The sequence below is a fragment of the Oryza brachyantha genome, chromosome 9 (genome assembly GCF_000231095.2).
Source record: "Oryza brachyantha chromosome 9, ObraRS2, whole genome shotgun sequence".
Lineage (NCBI taxonomy): Eukaryota > Viridiplantae > Streptophyta > Magnoliopsida > Poales > Poaceae > Oryza > Oryza brachyantha.
Window position 1 is genome coordinate 12106466 of NC_023171.2, and position 17108 is coordinate 12123573.

At 44.3% G+C, this 17108-nt stretch overlaps 3 protein-coding genes across 4 annotated transcripts; 1 reads left to right on the plus strand and 2 right to left on the minus strand.

The window, feature by feature from the left end:
* The first annotated feature begins 692 nt into the window (after positions 1 to 692).
* Positions 693 to 4709, plus strand: LOC102710811. The gene is made up of 4 exons (XM_006660706.3): positions 693 to 1457; positions 3146 to 3429; positions 3579 to 3806; positions 3917 to 4709. The coding sequence occupies exons 1-4, from the start codon at positions 992 to 994 to the stop codon at positions 4364 to 4366; spliced, it is 1428 nt and encodes a 475-aa protein (XP_006660769.3). The 5' UTR covers positions 693 to 991; the 3' UTR covers positions 4367 to 4709.
* On the minus strand, positions 4609 to 7603 carry LOC102710523 (IRK-interacting protein). Its single transcript, XM_006660705.3, has 2 exons — positions 6909 to 7603; positions 4609 to 6310 (listed from the first exon to the last, which is right to left on the minus strand). The coding sequence occupies exons 1-2, from the start codon at positions 7197 to 7199 to the stop codon at positions 4772 to 4774; spliced, it is 1830 nt and encodes a 609-aa protein (XP_006660768.2). The 5' UTR covers positions 7200 to 7603; the 3' UTR covers positions 4609 to 4771.
* Positions 7604 to 11268: 3665 nt separating this feature from the next.
* On the minus strand, positions 11269 to 16828 carry LOC102705376 (lysine-specific demethylase JMJ30-like). 2 transcript variants are annotated; one of them, XR_005812527.1, is made up of 8 exons: positions 16284 to 16828; positions 15609 to 15818; positions 14238 to 14369; positions 14015 to 14158; positions 13346 to 13438; positions 12554 to 12939; positions 12273 to 12468; positions 11269 to 11763 (listed from the first exon to the last, which is right to left on the minus strand). XR_005812527.1 is itself a non-coding variant. In XM_006661311.3 (6 exons), exons 1-6 carry the CDS (start codon positions 16737 to 16739, stop codon positions 12748 to 12750), a joined length of 1227 nt encoding a protein of 408 aa, XP_006661374.2. In that variant the 5' UTR covers positions 16740 to 16828; the 3' UTR covers positions 12484 to 12747. The 2 variants fall into 2 exon arrangements, 1 of the variants encoding a protein (XP_006661374.2); XM_006661311.3 differs by lacking the exons at positions 11269 to 11763; positions 12273 to 12468 and having other exon boundaries at positions 12484 to 12939.
* Positions 16829 to 17108: the final 280 nt, after the last annotated feature.

Below are 17108 nucleotides of genomic sequence, written 5' to 3' on the forward strand. Positions count from 1 at the left end.
GGATATTATAATAGTAGTACTCTCTTTTTACTTTGTTTTCAAATTAACTATTTAAAAAAGTCTCATGAATCGATTGTATTTTCTCGTAGACATCAAATCAAAACAATCCCTACAGACTACACATTTACAAACTACCCACTTTACAACCTGATACCATCGTACCAATAGCATTCTCTTCGTCCAAAAAATATAATGACATGTAGAGTTTAAATTTTGTCAACAATATAAGAACATCTACACCTATCTACTCATCCCAATCAATCACAAACCTTTATCACTTAATTTTCCACTAATTCTCCATCTCAACCAATCAAAACACATTTTTTCAACTTTAATCTATTTTAAACAATTTCAGATGTTCTTTTTATTTTTTGACGGAGTAAAGTGAGAGGGGAGGGGTACCAGACTCGCTGAATCGCATTCAATTCGGAGGTGGACGTTCTAAACCAAGGCCAAACAATCCAACGAGGCGGCTGCTCTATCCATCAATCCACTGTACGTACGCACGCACGCAGCGCCTCTCCCTGACACGTGGGCCCGCGCAGCAACGAACCAAGCTCTCGCCCTCCCCCGCGGCCCCGCGCCCGCGCGCGCGCAAGCGAGAGGGAGAAACGTGACGCCGCGCGATTGGTCGCCCTCGTCAACCACCGCGACGGCGACTTGCCCTCTCCGCTTCTCCCCTTAACCCTACCCGCGCCGCCTGCGAGGGGCCGCGAGTATTCTAGAATCCTTTGAGGCGCTCCTGCCACTCGCCAGCGTCGTGGACCGAGGGATACGAGGAGAGGAGGAGAAGGAGGAGGAGGGGGGGCGGCGGAATCCCGGAGGCGCACTGCCGCCGCGCGCGCGGTTCACGGGTGGCACGTGGGTGCTCCCCGGCGAAGGCGGTGACCGCCGCCCACTTGGCCACGCACGCCGCCACGGGATACGCCCATACATAACGCACGCACCCGCAGGCGATCGTGTCTTCTCTTTGAAGAGATTGAGGGGGGCGATGGAGCAGGAGGACGGGAGGAGGAAGAGGGAGGCGGCTGCGGCGGGGACGGCGGCGGGGGAGGGGCAGGTGGTGGTGCTGGAGTGCGTGGCGGGGAGCTCCAAGGCGGAGGAGTGGGGCGGCGGAGCGGGCGTGGTGCAGGAGGGGGACGTGGTGGAGGCGGTCCGGGTGGGGCGGGGCTCCGGCGCGGCGGTGCTGGAGGCGCCGTTCAAGGGCGGGCGGGCCGCGCTGCAGAAGGCGATGCACTCGGCGTTCAAGCGCGGGGACACCTCCGTCGAGGTGCGCGTCCGGGGAGGAAGGGAGCTGCAGGCCTGCGTCTTGCCGCACCCCGGCGGGGGCGGCGCCCCCGCCGGCGGCGGAGGCGGAGGAGGGGGGAAGAAGCAGTACGTGCTGCGGTCCCTGCACGACCCCAACTACGTGCTCGGCTTCGTCGATCGTCTCGAGAGCGAGTGCCTCTTGTTGCAAGGTAAACTTCTCGCTGCTCATCACTGTGAATTCTGAACAGTTGATCCGTCTTTGCCGTGCATTTTGCTGTTCCTGCCGAATTCAACCTTAAAAAATACTGTTTCAAGTTAATTCAAGCACTTTTTCCATTTTTTTTTCAAAAAAAGGTTGGATTCAACCACTGGAATTTTCTGCTGTTTCAGCTTGAATTCCTACTTTTGGGTTTGTTAGCCTTACTAAATCGTTAGCAGCGTTACGAACTGAACCTGTAATTTGTTAATCACATCCATGCCAGAAATGTTTGGTGTGCAGTTTTCATAGGAGAATTTTCTATGTGTTCATCCAATTTGTTGGTAAATATAAATAAGAATTAAACGAGCGAAACAGGAGTATCAACAAGACAGATGCCACATTTAATCCTGTTTTCAGTTTGTGCTTCTTGGCCTCTACATGTGTTTTACACCTGGCGTAAAAAGACAAGTTTTCTGTCAAGTCTGAGGTTCAAACCTCACCAAGAATATTCTGATAAGCTGATCTTTCAGCGCGTTGTTGCAGGCCTAATTTCCTTGCATATAGTAATAGCTCCGTTTTTCGCTTCGCTTTATGCTTATAAGCCAGAATTAGAATTTTAAATTTTAAATTGGGGTAGATTTTGGGGGGTTTTCTATTGTATTTATTTTCATCCTTGGTTTTTAGATCGCTACAAATATGAATATAATAGTTTTACTCACAAATTATTTTTTATTAACAAATATGTCGTTTGGCTTTTTCTTGCATGTCTTTCTCTCCATAGAGAGAAAACTAATATGCCTGTAGTTATCAAATGATAAGAGTGAAAGCTACATGACAAAATAATGGAAGCAAAGTGGAAAGAAAATTGTAGTATAGTAGGGAGAATGGAAGACGTTTGGGAAGCAAATTGCTTTGGCAGAGATTGGTCGTTTGTCTATGTGGTGGTCAATTTCTAGATACCTCGTAATGTTCACTCGTTTTCTCATCTCCCAGCGCGGAAGATGGCATTTCTATGGTAATGTTGACTTGGTGGTCGTTGTGAACAGTCATCGTTCATTCGTTCGTACCTCCTGATTAGTTGGACCTTTTTTCATTACTGTTTGTACAGCACTACCGCACTATTTTCTGATTAGGTTGGTCGGAACATATGTCCTTTTCTAATTCTACATAGAAGTTATGATTGTAAGTGTCCTGATGCAACATTTACTTGCCAATCATACGAAAGCATGCACGTTTTGCTAAAGAAGTTACTACCTCCGTACCTCCGTCCAATATTAAATTCATTTTTGTTAGATATAATGTTGTCTCTTCGTTTTATTTAAATTTTTTTTGCGATTAGTATTTTTATTGTTTTAGATGGTAAAACATAAATAATACTTTATGTGTGACTAATATTTTTAAGTTTTTTTATAAATTTTTTAAATGAGATAAATGGTCAAACGTTGGACAGTAATCGAAAAATGAAAAATGAAGTTATTATGGGATAGAGGTAGTATCTACCTTTTAAGTTATGATTGTTAGTATCCTGCTGCAATGTTTATTTGTCAATCATATGAAAGCATGTGTGTTTTCCTGAAATATTTAATGCTTCTGAACAATCTGTTTTGTTGTGAACTTTTGGATGATGAAATAATAGATTTTGTTGTGAAATTTTGGATCATCTTTCTATGCAAAGTGTGTGACTTTACCTTCATGAAGGCACGAGGAGCACAAGAGTTGCATCAGCCCTGAGCAGGGCACAACTCCAGGATGGTTACGTTGCATACCCATGGGAGAAGAAGATGCGTGACTCATTGCGCATGCCCAACTCCAGCAGCTACCTCTCGATGCTCGTCCTCCCCAAAGCTGTGGACTTGAATTCATGTCGATATGAGTCCTTTGAGGACACCCTAGCCCGTGCCAACGCATGGCTATACTCCTCGCAGGTCTCAGGAGTCCCCATCGAGTTCATGAATGTGCAGAGTGAGGCTCTTCTCACCAAGGTGCAGATACAATCTCCTTTGCTTCAGGCATTTTGCAGCCTAAACTGCCTGTTGCTTAAGTGAATGTTCAGTTAGAGACTTTGAGTGAACATAAAATCCCAGATAAGATTTGGTTTGGTTGATTCTACTTTGCAATCCAAAATGTACAGATATCTGGAGAGACAGCTTCTGCCACTGTCAACTCAGGTTCATTGTCTGATTTGTCGAATGTCACGAATGCGACCCTCTATGGTTTTGAGGATTACCATGGTGTGGACATTGGGGTGGTGAAGGCAGCCCGGCTTTGGTACTGCTCCATAGCAGGAGAAATGCCGCTGGAGATTCCACTTGAAGAAGGTGACACGAGACTAGGATTTGCCATCAGCCGTACAGAAGAGGTACTTTCTCAGTTGACACTATACATAATGCCGACAATAGTAGCATACTTGAGCAGTTAGGACTACACATGGAACATACTGTGACACACTGACAATTATCTTTCTTCCAGGGTTTTATCTTCATATCTTCAGTGGTTGACAATGACAAGGACAATGAGGCACCATCGACGCGGTCAGGGCTCCGTGATCTGTTTAACCAGGCAAAAGAGGCATCAAAACTGCTAGTCATCTCAAGGGTGTCCAACGAGAAGGTCCTCCCCTGGATGATCGCCAGCTCTGGAGCGATCCGTTGCTTCGACACCATCTCCCTCAGCCAAAAGCTTTCCTTGCACCGCCTTGCGGTGCGCCCCATCCAGCTCCACCTGCTCATGTGGGAGAAGCCTAGTGATCATGTAGAAAGAATTATTCGCTCTCCGAAACTTCCCCCACAATCTGAGCTACCTCAAGTACCCTGGAACCTAATTGAGAGCCTTGAGCCTGGAGTAGACGCTGAAGAGGACTATGTGGGGGATTTGTCATTTCGGCTTGATGATCTTTCTGTGGGGAGCAGCTGGGTGTGATCTTTCATGCTGCAGGCTTCTAATGTGCATATGTATGTCTTCATTTTACATAGTTTTCTTGGCAATATGCTCAGTTTTGTGCCATTTTAAGTGTAGATGCCTGTCTAGAAATGTCCAGAACATCACTAGGTTTCTGGAGACACCAGAAGAGAGGCTTTCATAAGATCTGAACATTATGTCGTGATGCAATGTTTTTGTTGATCATGACATACCATTGGAGGAATACATAAGCATTTCAATACTTGTCTAAGAATTCTCCCACTTCTGGGCTTGTTAAAGTTACTTGCAAACATATTGATCAACATACATTTCTGTACTTTGCACTGATAATAAAATTTGTTACACTTAAATCCCACACTAGCTATTGGTCAATGGGAGCTAAACCATGGATCACAATTATGCTACTTATGGAGTTGTGAGGACTCTGCACTTCAGCACTCGATCTTGGACATAGAACCCTGGCATTACCATGATCTTTACCTGACAGGGATTGTGCAGCTGCTGCTTGTCAGGAAGGATGTCCTCCATGTACATCTGATCAAACACGCGGCTCTCTTCGACCCGCATGATCGTCAGCGCGGGGGTGAAGGAGAAGGCGAGCAGGTGGAGCAGCCAGACGCACTTTGTGGCGACGAAGAAGCACTGCAGCAGCTGCTCCGGCCATGGCCGGGACCAGTTCTTCAGAGTGGATAGAATGCAGCTCATCTTCTGGTCACAGAACCGGCTGAAGTCCTCGCTGTAGTACTTTGTCCCCTTCCTCAGCACCTCGTTCCAGCTCAGGTTGCGCAGCGCGACGAAGGAGGAGAAGTTCTCCTGGGAGTCCTGCTTCGGATCGAGCCACCTCGGTGACCCGTTCTTCTGGAACGTGCAGTTCTCGAAGTCCTGGTACATAGCCTGGTTCATTAGAGCTTCGAGATGATAGAGCACAAGCTTGGAGCAATGCTTGTCGGTGATCATCAGCTGGTAAGGTTGGAGAAGAAGGTTCAGCTTGTCTGCAAGGCCATTGTCAGGTTCTTCCTCGACCTGCTGGATCAATGCCTTGCAGAATTGCTTCACCGAGAGCCGCGCCTCGGACGCAATCTGCAAGAACCCTTCCACCATTGCTTCATGGCTGACCGGGCCCGGGAGCTCTCGGCTAGCTCCGATCGATCTGGTTGATCTCCTTGACAACTGCGTGTTGCTGCTCGAGCTCGTCGCTTGCCTCAGTGCCTTCTTGAGCTCCGAGCAGTAGGATTCGAGGCCGACGAGCTTGGTGGTCAGCTCTCCCAGTGACGACCTCATCTCGGCGGCTTCCTGCAGCGCGGCGTCGCGGTGCGCGTTGGCGTCGGCGAGCTCTCGCCGGAGGGAGTCGAGCGACAGCAAGCCCCACTCCTTGAGCAGCTGCGACATGTTCTCGCGCTCGATGGCGTTCGGCGACATCATCTCCGGCTTCGCCTTCTTCTTCGTCCTCGGGAACAGCCACGAGAGGATCTGCGCCCCTCTGTGCTTCGGCCGGGGCTGCGACGCCGACGCAGCCGCCGCCGCGGCGTGGTTGGAGGAGAGCGGCGGCACCCTGCTGCCGCTGAGGAACTTGAGGGCTCCGACGTCGATCCCGTGGTCCCTGCCGATCGTCGCGGGCCGGAACGCGCGGCCGCACGTCGCCGGCGCCTTGAGGTCCCCCGTGCCGGTCGCCCTCCCGGCGGACGCGAGGAAACGTTCGGCCGACGGCGCGGAGTGCAAGAACGCCGGGTGGACCTTGTGTCTCCGGTGGTGGTCGGTGGACGACGGGAAGCGGACCTCACTGTTCGCAGAAGAGAAGACGTTGAGGTTGTCGTAGTCGGAGAAGGCCGCGTCGTCATCGCCGCCGCCGCCGCGGTCCAAGGCGATGCCGCTCCAGTTCTCCGATCGGCTCCGGTTGTCCTGGCAAATGTAGCTCTCTCCGGCCATTTGCTCCTCTTCGTAAGCCTGACAAATCAGCAAGAAAACAAGCCAAAAAAAATGTTTACTTTCAGGGGATGGATTGGTCTCAAAATCTTGCAAAATAATAGGATAATTCAGTACGAAGAAATCAAAAGCTTGGGCTTCTGAGCCAAACACAATGCCACATTGCAAGCCAAAATTTCTGCCACAATGCAACCCAAAATTTCTGCAATCTGCATGGAGTTGCAAGTTGAGACCGGTACTGCCAAATTCTCATTCTGAAAGCTTCCAGTTTTACCAAGTAGAGCTTACTGACGTAGGTTGAATCAGAGCAAGAGATTACAGATGTGACATCAACCTTCTTTCAGAAAAGGTAACAATGTCACACCAAAAGAATCTGAAAGAACCGATTTTTCCTGTAGCTTAACTGCATGCCATGCCCTACTAATTGCAGAGTAACATTTGGGATTAGCTGTCAAGAGGAGGAAGAACAGGTAGCAGCAAAAAGAGCAAGCTCATAAATGACCCAAGTTTATCACCAATGACACTTCAAAACGAGAAGAGAAATCAAGAAGGCACATGGCAGCATCAAAGCAAAAGGAGAGATAGCAGCGACTGCATCATCAAAGAAAAGCTCCCTCACCGGAGTAAACACCGGGTAGTCCTCATCCACGGTGGCCGCCGCCCCCGCCGCCGCCGTCCTGGAGAGCGCCGGGGACGCGACCGGCGGGAGCCGGATGATGGCCGGGCTGCGGCTGGCGCTGGCGCCGCCACCGCCACCATTGGGCCCGCCGCGCTGCAGGAGGGCCGCGTGGAGCGCCCGCAGCTCGACGGCCTTGGCAATGGCGGCCTGCACGTCCTGCCGCGTGGCCGTCACGGGCGGCGTCCTCGGCGCCGGCCCCGCGGCGCCGAACGCCTCGGCGGCCATGGCCATGGACGAGTCAAAGGCCGCGCCTTTGCTCACCCCGAAGCCACTGGACGGACGCGGCGTGCTTTCTTGGGATTTCGGAAGAAACGCAGAGCGAGGCAAGCAAGCAGAAGCACGGGTGAGAAGTACTGAGAAGAGAAGCAGAATCAATGGAGATGGAGGGGAGAAGGAACAGTAGATTCTTCAGAGAGAGTGGTTGTTGCAGTTGCAGAGGCGAGTGACGGAGTGAGAGAGCGAGGTGGAGGGAACTGCACATTTGAAGAGATTTTGCCAGTGGTTGCTGCAAGCGTCTTTTGAGCTGTTTTTTGGGTTCGCTTTATTTAACTACACTTTGGAGATTCGATACTGCTTTCTGTATACTTTGCTTGCTGTGTATCCCTCAAATTCGGGTCTCCTTTGCCAAAAAATTTGTAAAGGTATATATGCTATCGAGTACCGACTGATGTAGAAGGTCAGCGGAGGAGTTGATATTTTGAGCTATAAAAATAAGTTATGAATAAGACTTTATATTTGTGCTACGAACAGATCAAAACCAACGATTTAAAAATAGAAAATACTTTAAATTTAAATTTTAAAAATTTAGTTATGATTAACATAATGAGAGGTTGTACCTATTTATAAATATAAATTTAAAGATTTGCACGTTTTACCTAGGGTCCTTGCGTAAGTTTGGTCTGATTTTATGCGTTGTGTAACGTAATTTCTGTTCTTCTAATATATTAACCTGCAAATCTTTTACGCGTTCTAGAGGTAAAATGCACTTGATTTCATAGCTAGCTGAATCTTTTCAAGATGTGTTTATATCTGCCCAGATTTTGGGCCGTCGTCACTTGTATTTTTCACCGGTTTATAGCGGGTAGTTGGAGGTAGGTCAACACTCAACACCAACGCCAGCCATTAATGGACATCTCCCTCTCTCTCTCTCTCTGTAGCTATGCCTTGCAGGCTTTCTTGCTTGCCCGTGGATGGATGGCTGTCCAACCGAGCGCGGCGACGGCGCATTAAAAACCCAGGGGCCGCCGTCGCCCTCCTCTCCGGCCACCGCGATCGCCGCCGGTGGCACACCCGGTGTGCTGCCGTGTCAGGCGACGCTCGTGGCAACATTCTGGTTGGAGCCATGCTCTCTGCATATTTTATTGTTGGCTCAGAAACGAGACAGAAAGACATTCTGGCTTGGCTCGGCTATCACGCGCGACCGTGGACCGAATACTCTGATAAAACTATTAAAAGGATGAAAGCCTTTCGTCACGAATGCAACCTTGACTGTAACTAATACCAGCATTACTTTTTGGGAAAAAAAATGCATTCGTTCTATTAAAATAAGTGTTTTTGAGTATCTATGTGTATCAAAGTATAATGATTTCTAAAGCTAAACATGGGGATTAAGAAAATATATGAGAATAATTAAATGAATGTTACGGTTGGTTGAGCTAGCGTAGGTAAGAAAATTAAGTGGATAATGATTTTGATTGGTTGAAATGATGAGGTAGGTGAAACAATAGTTTATCTTAGGAGAAAGAATGGACAGTAGAAATAGCTTTGTTTTGGAATGAATTGAATATTTTTTTGAAATGTACGTCAAAAAAGAGATTTAGGTGTATTTAAAATACGAGCAGAAACACTTATAAGACATTTTCATTAGTCTTTTAAAAGACAACTGATAAACTATTAAAAAATGCAGTAGCTGTGGACTATCCAATTCATCAATTTTTATTCTAGTTTTATCATTAACAAATTAAAGCGGTCTATTTCACGAACTGCTATCAACAAATATGATTTCTACGAAACACTGTCACACACTCATTTTCCTTCTCTTTTGTCATGGCTAGTCGACCGTTAGTTTACCTCACACTCCTCTTATTCAAAAAAATTATATAATTATTAGTAATTTTATTATAATTTAATTTATCATTATAGGAACTTTAAGTATGACTTATAATTTTACATATTTAAATAAAATTCTTAAATAAGATGAATGAAAAAAAGTAGATTTAAAAATCAATGACATCATATAAAAAACATGCTTCTAAAGGTAAAATTGGTTTTTTGCATGGGATTAACGAAGGTCAACTAATGGTGATGACAAAAAGAAAAAAAGAACTTGTCCAATAATAGTATTTCATAGAACCAGTGTTTATCGGTGGTAATGTATGCTTTCCTATTTAAAATGGACTCCGAAATCTCTCTATTGTGACAGTATAAAGAAGGATAATCTGTGACAGATGAAGTAAACTCATGGATTTAAAAAATCTTTTTTTTTCGGTTGTTTTAAAAGGGGGGAGGATCTCAAGGAGACTGTCATTCTTCGCATTGTTTTGAGCTTAGTGCATGATTGGTCAAAAGTTAGCTGTAAAAAGCTTTACAAGATCCAAGTTAACTTAAACTAAAACCTCGGAGCAATGCAAGCAGTCAAGCAGAGAGCATAGTGGTAGATGTAAAGCTCAAGGTCCTAGCTGTGCATATGTCCAGTCCAAATGGCCCAAGAATCTTATGCCAAGACTCAGGATAAGTTAAGGGTAGTAGGTTAATCATTCTTTAACTTTATCCATGGAAATTTCTCAGCAACTTATCTGTGAAAGGTTTTGCAAGAGACAACACAACCAACAAAAAAGTTGATCTATCCATTCCCTTTTTTTCCCCCTCTTTACACCTTTACTGAATTTTCCTTTGTATCGAGTGCTTTTCCAATGGCATCTAGCTAGATGGATCTTAGCAACACTGGCACCATGGCCATGCATGCATTGGAAGGAACAAGATGGGACGTCTCATTGTCAAGTTATTAGCCACAGGGTCTGCGTGCCACTAAAGCCTAAAAGGGCACTAAACCAAACACTTTGAGCGTATCTTAACCTTTCAAACTTTTGATCTGAACCTTTCCATTCTCTTGCATTGCAGGCATCTGATCTGCCCATTTTAAAAGGAGTTTTCAGGGAAAGAAAACGAAACCGGACAGGCAACACCCCAAGGAGGCCTTTGTCTTGGCACAAAGCAAGGAACAAAATACTCCAGCTAGGGGGGCAGTATGCAAAGCCAAGCTTAGCTGCAGATTGTTCACAGGTTGTAAATCTGGAAGAGATGGATGTCTGTTCCATGATGGTGTTTGTTTAGTCCAGAATTCCAAATGGCTTCCAGTGATACCCACCCATTATACTAGGGATGTGTGTGTCCATTTTGTTTGAGGGTGATTGGTTAATAATCCTTTGTGATTGATTTACAAATGGCAACAAAATAGCCATAGAATCCTAGTTTGTCCGGGCTGTTGTTCAGGACAAGGTGGTGCTAAGTTCATTTGGAATTCACCCTTAATTTAAGTATGACAGGTGCATGTGAGTTCCTAGTCCTTTCTGTCCACTCTTGGTTAGGCTAGGTTAATTATCTATTTTCTCTTCCTTCGATCATCGACGTTCTTGCTAAAAATAAAGGAAAACATATATAGTATCCTTTCCAAATAGGATATCTGAAATGGCATAGAAAAATAGAAGTGCAGAATGTTATCTAACCTGTACCGAAATCAACATCAATAACCAAATGTAGAAAAACATTTATTGAAGATTCTAACATGAAAGCAACACAGACATAAGATATTTGTTAACAAGGTTAAGTCGATCAAAACCTATATCATTGGAAAAACTGATTTCAAACGTTGCTCGCTTACTAACATAGCTATAACATATCAACATATAAACGACGCTCAATCGGCTAAACCGGCCAGTCATTTTCTCGTCTAGACACCAGTACCGGTTTTATAACACCAAAAACCGATTTAAACAAAACACCAGTAAAGCGAAAGCAGTACATCTTTGGGCAAGAAAGGGTACAGGGAGCACACAGCTTGTGTGCTGCTGCTGCTGCAAGATTGCAGCGTGCACAGCACACAATGGTGCACAGGACTGAAAAAAGCTACAGGCCTTGTCTTTTGGCTTTTTTCGAAAAGTCCACACAACAGGTTACCACCAAAAAATAATTTATAAATAATATATATATATACTCTTAACGATTTAAAAGTAAAACTAAAAAATAAACTATCTTATAAATATAAACTCAAGTGAAAAAAGATAGGCTAGGCTGACAGCAGCTTGCAATGCGTTAGACAGAGACAGACATTACTGCATTCTTAGACGCGGACAACGGCGTCGGATCAGCGGAGGTGGCGCCACCGCCGCCTGCCTCGGTGGGCATAAACACAACAGCGCAAAGAGTGAAAGAAAGAGTAGTGTGCTGTTTGGTGGCTTGGTGCAGCTTCTTTTCCGGCGCCTAGCCCTAGCTTTCGCCTCATCGCCTGCTGGTCCAGAGAGAAAAAAATGTGGTTCAGGGAGAGAGATACCAGGATGGTGCCGAAAGACAAGGTGCCAAAAGAGTTAATGCTGATGGCTGTGTCTTGACAGTCATGCTGCTTCACTGTGGTTAAGGCATGGCATCTGGGGCATGGCTTTGTGGCTAGCTGTAGTACTCCATGGAAGGGCCCTATTGTTTTCTTTTTCGTGTTCTCTTTCTCTCTTTCTTTGCAACTGTAGTACTCCATTTGTGCGTCTCAAGAGAATGGATGCTCAGTCAGTGTCGTTCTTGGAAGCTGGAAACAGTAAGATAAGTAGACTAGATTAGCATCAGAATGTCTTTGCCATCCTTCCAAGGGAATGAGTTGCAACAGTGTAGTAAGAGATTCCTTGCATCCTGAAATAAAATTATTTGTGTCACCTACCATTTGTCCCAAAATTAAGCTATTTCTCCACCCAATTTATCATTTCAACTAATGACAACCAGTCTTTATTTATTTTTTATTTACATTCTCTTCTCAACCCATTATAACATTTCTTGAATCATTCTTATCCACTTTCTTAGCCCCGGTGTCTAGCTTTAAAAATGGTTACATTTGAGATTGGCCGAGCATGTTTTGTAATTAGCCGGTAGGTTAGGTCCAGGCTTCCAGGGTGGTGATGTGAGTCCATCGTGCTAGCATGGTACAAGTAATGCCACTCATCATGAGAGGCCCACAAGTTTAACCTGCTTATATTTATTTTCCTTCTTGTGAGAATTGGCAATATATTAGATACATAAAAATAATGTCATTAGGAAACATACCAGGTTGGTGGCGTAGCATCGATGGTATTGACTGTTTATACAAGATGCAGAGGACAGGGATGTGATCATCTTCTATATCTAAAACAGCACTGATCGCCTAATGTGGAGAAACACTGAAAATAACCTTACTGATAATTGTTGTGAAAATGGGATCCCATCATAACCTTACTGATATTTTTTTGAAAATGGGACCCATCTGCAAATGGGTTGTTATAAGTCACAAGAATTGAATATGAAGCTTGCAGAAGTAATAAATCAACCCACAAAGAATCAGAGGTTACCAGAAGGCAAATGACATTGTTACATTTGGTATAGTAGCAACTACGTGTTTAATCATAACAGGGGGAGTAACAATGTACATCTGCAATAGTATGGCCACATCCATGCAATAGTGGATGTTGAATTGAAGGCTTCTGTCAGGATTTCAAAGATTCAGTGGTCTGGTTCTGGTGTACAAAGATCAGAATCGGCGACGCTATGAACCCTTTGAAGGTAGAACAGCTGCACGCCACCAAAAGCTAACGGAGAAACTAATAGAAAGAGATTTCACGTAATGCCACCATTTTGGTGGAATGTAGAGCAGGTCACCCTCCTCCAATATACAGTCCATGAAATCAAGATTTTCTACCTTTGGGAACTCCTTCAGATCAATGTGGTCAAGATCTACCTGTGCAAACATTTCAGCTGTGTTGATAAATGGACAGTTAAGCGAAAAAAATAAGCAGTGCTAAAATTATCACAGGGCTAGCAACCTCTGTATCGTCACATCTTACACAACAGACTTGGACATAATGCTATCACAATTTACAAAATAAACTAAGACATAGTTATGACTAGCAGGTAAATAAAAAATGATCTATAAAATGGAAGTCAAGAATTGTTTCCTAATATCAGCTCTTCAGCATGTACTCATAACTCATAAGTAGCTCCAGCTTGCAATGTCATGCTTAAGAGTCATGAAGAAGAGCATACTAAGAATGCAAATCTTTGGCTCGTGATCTATATACATATATTGTTGGGATCACCTGCAAATTTCTTTCCAAATATGTAAACAATTGAACAAAGTTGTGTACCTGACTGGTGTTACTTAGCATAGTTTCTGTGTGTGGGTACAAGTCCTCAGATATGGAAGCAGGATATAGTCTAATATACTTTCTTCCCAATACCTATCAAGCAGAAAGCAGAATTATTAGCCAACAGTTGATAAAGTTACCAAAAAGGAATTATAATGGCACTATGCAATCACCTCAAAGTTACCATCATGGATTAATGCATGTGCAGAAAGTCACCTGAATTTGTCAACTAAACTCCCGATATGTATCAGATGGATCATTAATTTGGAAGGACTATCAGATGGACATAAATGTTTGCATTTGCAGCTATACTCCAATCTTTTGCACAACAATGTTTATATTTCAAATATCTGATTCACTCATATTAACTTTCTTCTTGACTGCTTTAATCAATCATCATTGCCAAGTTTGAAGAACCATTTCAATTATTTCTATCTGGTAATTAACTACAAAATGTAAGTATTAATCACCAAAGTAATTTTGAATCGATTTATGCATTTCATTATTCACATAGATGGCATATCAATCAGCACCTAATCATAATGTATGAACAGAATGAGTTACATGATTATATAAACAGAGAGTATGAACAATTGAACTTGCTCACGGTAAAAAATATTGACAATAGATTCGAATAGGGGGGGGGGGGGAGCAGCATTGACAGTATACCTGAGCTAAAATGTTGTGATGTGGATCATGGTGCAATGGTGTCACAGTCCCATGTGGACCGAACCACGCATTAAGTGATTGAAGCTCTCCTCCACCAGCATAACAGTAGTCAGGAACCATTATATCTTCATGAAGCTCTTTTATCTGCCAATGTCACATAAAAAAGAATCTGACAATTGGGCTCAGATACTTACTAGAGAATCCACAATGATAGCATGGCTACCTGTTCAAACAAGGGATGCTGAGCTAGATATGTCAAATTGGAATGACAGCCAGTTGACCACATCCTCTCAAGGAACTGCGAAAAAGTGATTAGTTCCTGCTTCCACTCACTGCACACATAATTTTTTCCAACCTGACAAAGATTGAACTATATTAGTGTTATAAAGTATTCAGAGGTAGATCAATACAAGAGGAACTGTTCATCATAAAATGTCTTCGAGTAAGCTCCAAAGTAGTTGACAATAAGTGTTCTATCCAAATATGTAAATACTTATTACTTGATGCATGGAAAAGGTTACAAATTGACAATAAGTGCTGCATATTAATTGGACTAGCCATGTTTCTGAATAAATAGCATTTTTGAGATACTATGCTATCAGGGAATTTCTTTGCATGACTATTCTACTGTGATCAAAATTTCAGGTAAATGTCTCACATAGGCTGCGTTCGTCCCCCGGCCGTAAGTTAACTTAACCCCCTCTTTTTTCCGCACACGCTTCCCGAACTGCTAAACGGTATATTTTTGCAAAAAAATTCTATAGGAAAGTTGTTTTAAAAAATCATATTAATCTATTTTATATTTTTTTAATAATTAATAATTACTTACTCATGTACTAATCTATTACTCCGTTTTCCGCACCGGGTAAGTTAACTTATCACCCCCTTACTGAACACGGCCATAGAAGTGTTGTGAATAACAATGCTGGTAAGAAAAGATAGTGCAAGCAAGAGCATTGTAAAGTTAATTCAGCTCACATGTTGAACAATCACACAATAATGTAAAAAATCTTTCAAAATAAGTTTGTAATGAAGGATCACTAAATATATAGCATCAGTAACTTAAAATATTAAACCAAAAACGGGACATGGAAATACTGTATCAAATTGAAACCAATATATATGAAACAAATCAGTTTTAAATAGGTTCAGTCTACCTAGTGTTTTGATCTCCAAGGCAAAAGATTAGTGTTCCAATTTGCAACCATAATAATAGATTGTATCACATTTCTCAATATTAAACCTTTGTACAAGCAAGTTGAGTCAGACACAAATAAAAGATACACAATGTTCTACTATAACTTAATGTTACTTGCAGACAAGTGGCCAAGTACACTAATTTTTTTTTGTAATGAATATAGTACTTAGAACCATGTTTAGATGCACTTAATTATTTTACACAAACTGAAAAGGGCATAAAATTGATGTTTAGATTTATTTCCAGGGTTGTTAATGCATTTGATCTATTTAGAACTTTAGGTGCACATCTAAACAACATTTAATAATCATGTTTAGATAATGTTAACTAAACAGAAACGGTTTGTTTCCATATTATATAGTATTTCAACATATAGTGTAAAGAACAAGAATTTACTTCAACAGGAACAGTTCGATCTCCAGCTATTTTCTTCAGGTATTGGATGTCCTTCCACTTTGTCCTAGCAGGCCAATGATCAATGCTGCCACTGATTATAACAGGGGATTCCCGCAAAAAGTAATCACATATAAACTCCTCCAAAGAAATGCATGATCGCCTCTCAACCTTCTTATAAGATAAAGACTTCAGCGGAAGAATGTTCAGTGCCTGAAGAAAGTGTTGTCAATAACAATACAAGCTGTGAAGAAGGTAGCAATTACCTACGCCCTTATGTGCACGACATATTCAGCAAACAAGGGCATTTAGAGTGAATGGCACAATCCATAAGGAATGGTCTTCACTGATCATTTCAGACAAAATATTCCGACAATTTTATGACATGATAATGCCCTAGTATCGTAGTGTGCCCAATCCTGCATCCATCTTTGTAAGCAACCCAGATTGCTTCCTACCCTGATCTAACTATATGAATTACTACTAGTATATAGTTGCAGTCTTAGTTAATTACGCATACCACAATAAGCCCCTAAAAATTAAGCTAAAGTTCGAACCAGCATTGGCGCAGAAAAGCAATAAGCCCGCAAAAAAATTAACCTAAGTACAGACCAGCATTGGGCGCAGAAAAGCGCGCAAAACAAACACGGAATCTTACAAAGGCAACAGCGATCTCACATCGGCGATGTCTCGATTCCTGTCGAGCCCCTCCCTCCACCTCCGGCCTTCCTCATCGACGGCCTCCGCGTCCCCGCCGTCGCCCGCTTCCGCGGCGATGCGCGCTATCGCGGCCTCCAGGTCGGCGCGGAGGAGGTTGCCCCCCATGATGAGCCCCATGTCGAGCGCGCGCAGCGCGGCGCGGCGGTCGGCGGCCACCTCCAGCCGCAGGCGCGCGACGTGGAGGCAGGCGAGCGCGTAGGCGTCCCTCCACGCGGCGCCCACCTCGCTCCAGGGGCCCGAGTGGAGCTGCTCCCACGCCATCTCCCGCGCCGCCTCCGCCGCCCGCAGGTCCCCGCCCGCCGCCTTCTCCGCCGACGCCACGAACGCGAACCCGCCCTCCTCCGTAATCTCCCGCAGCAGCGCCGCCCGCCGCCCCGCCCCCGCCTCCGCCTCCGGCGGCTCGCCGCCGGCCATCGGGTCGCTGCAGCGGCTAGGCGGCGCGAGGAAAGAGAAGGAGAAAAGCGCAAAAGCGAAGGAGATATTTCTGGTCCTCGTTGCTCCGGATGCTTCCGTTTTCTTCAACGGGGATATTTGCTTACTCCGTTTGGCATGCTCATGTCCCCAAACGGCTTTCCAGTTCGGGACACAGAATGCGTTGGGCCCATCAACGGGCCTCGATATTTTATTGGGCCTGAATGTAAGCCCATAAATTTTGGTCCCAGTAGTAGGTCCATGTCAGGTACTCCTAGGCTCCTAGCAGAGAGAAGGTCCATATTTCCTCCCTCAACTATGACTTGAGTTCCATGAGTTTCATTACCTCCCTTGGTCTCAATCGCAAAACCC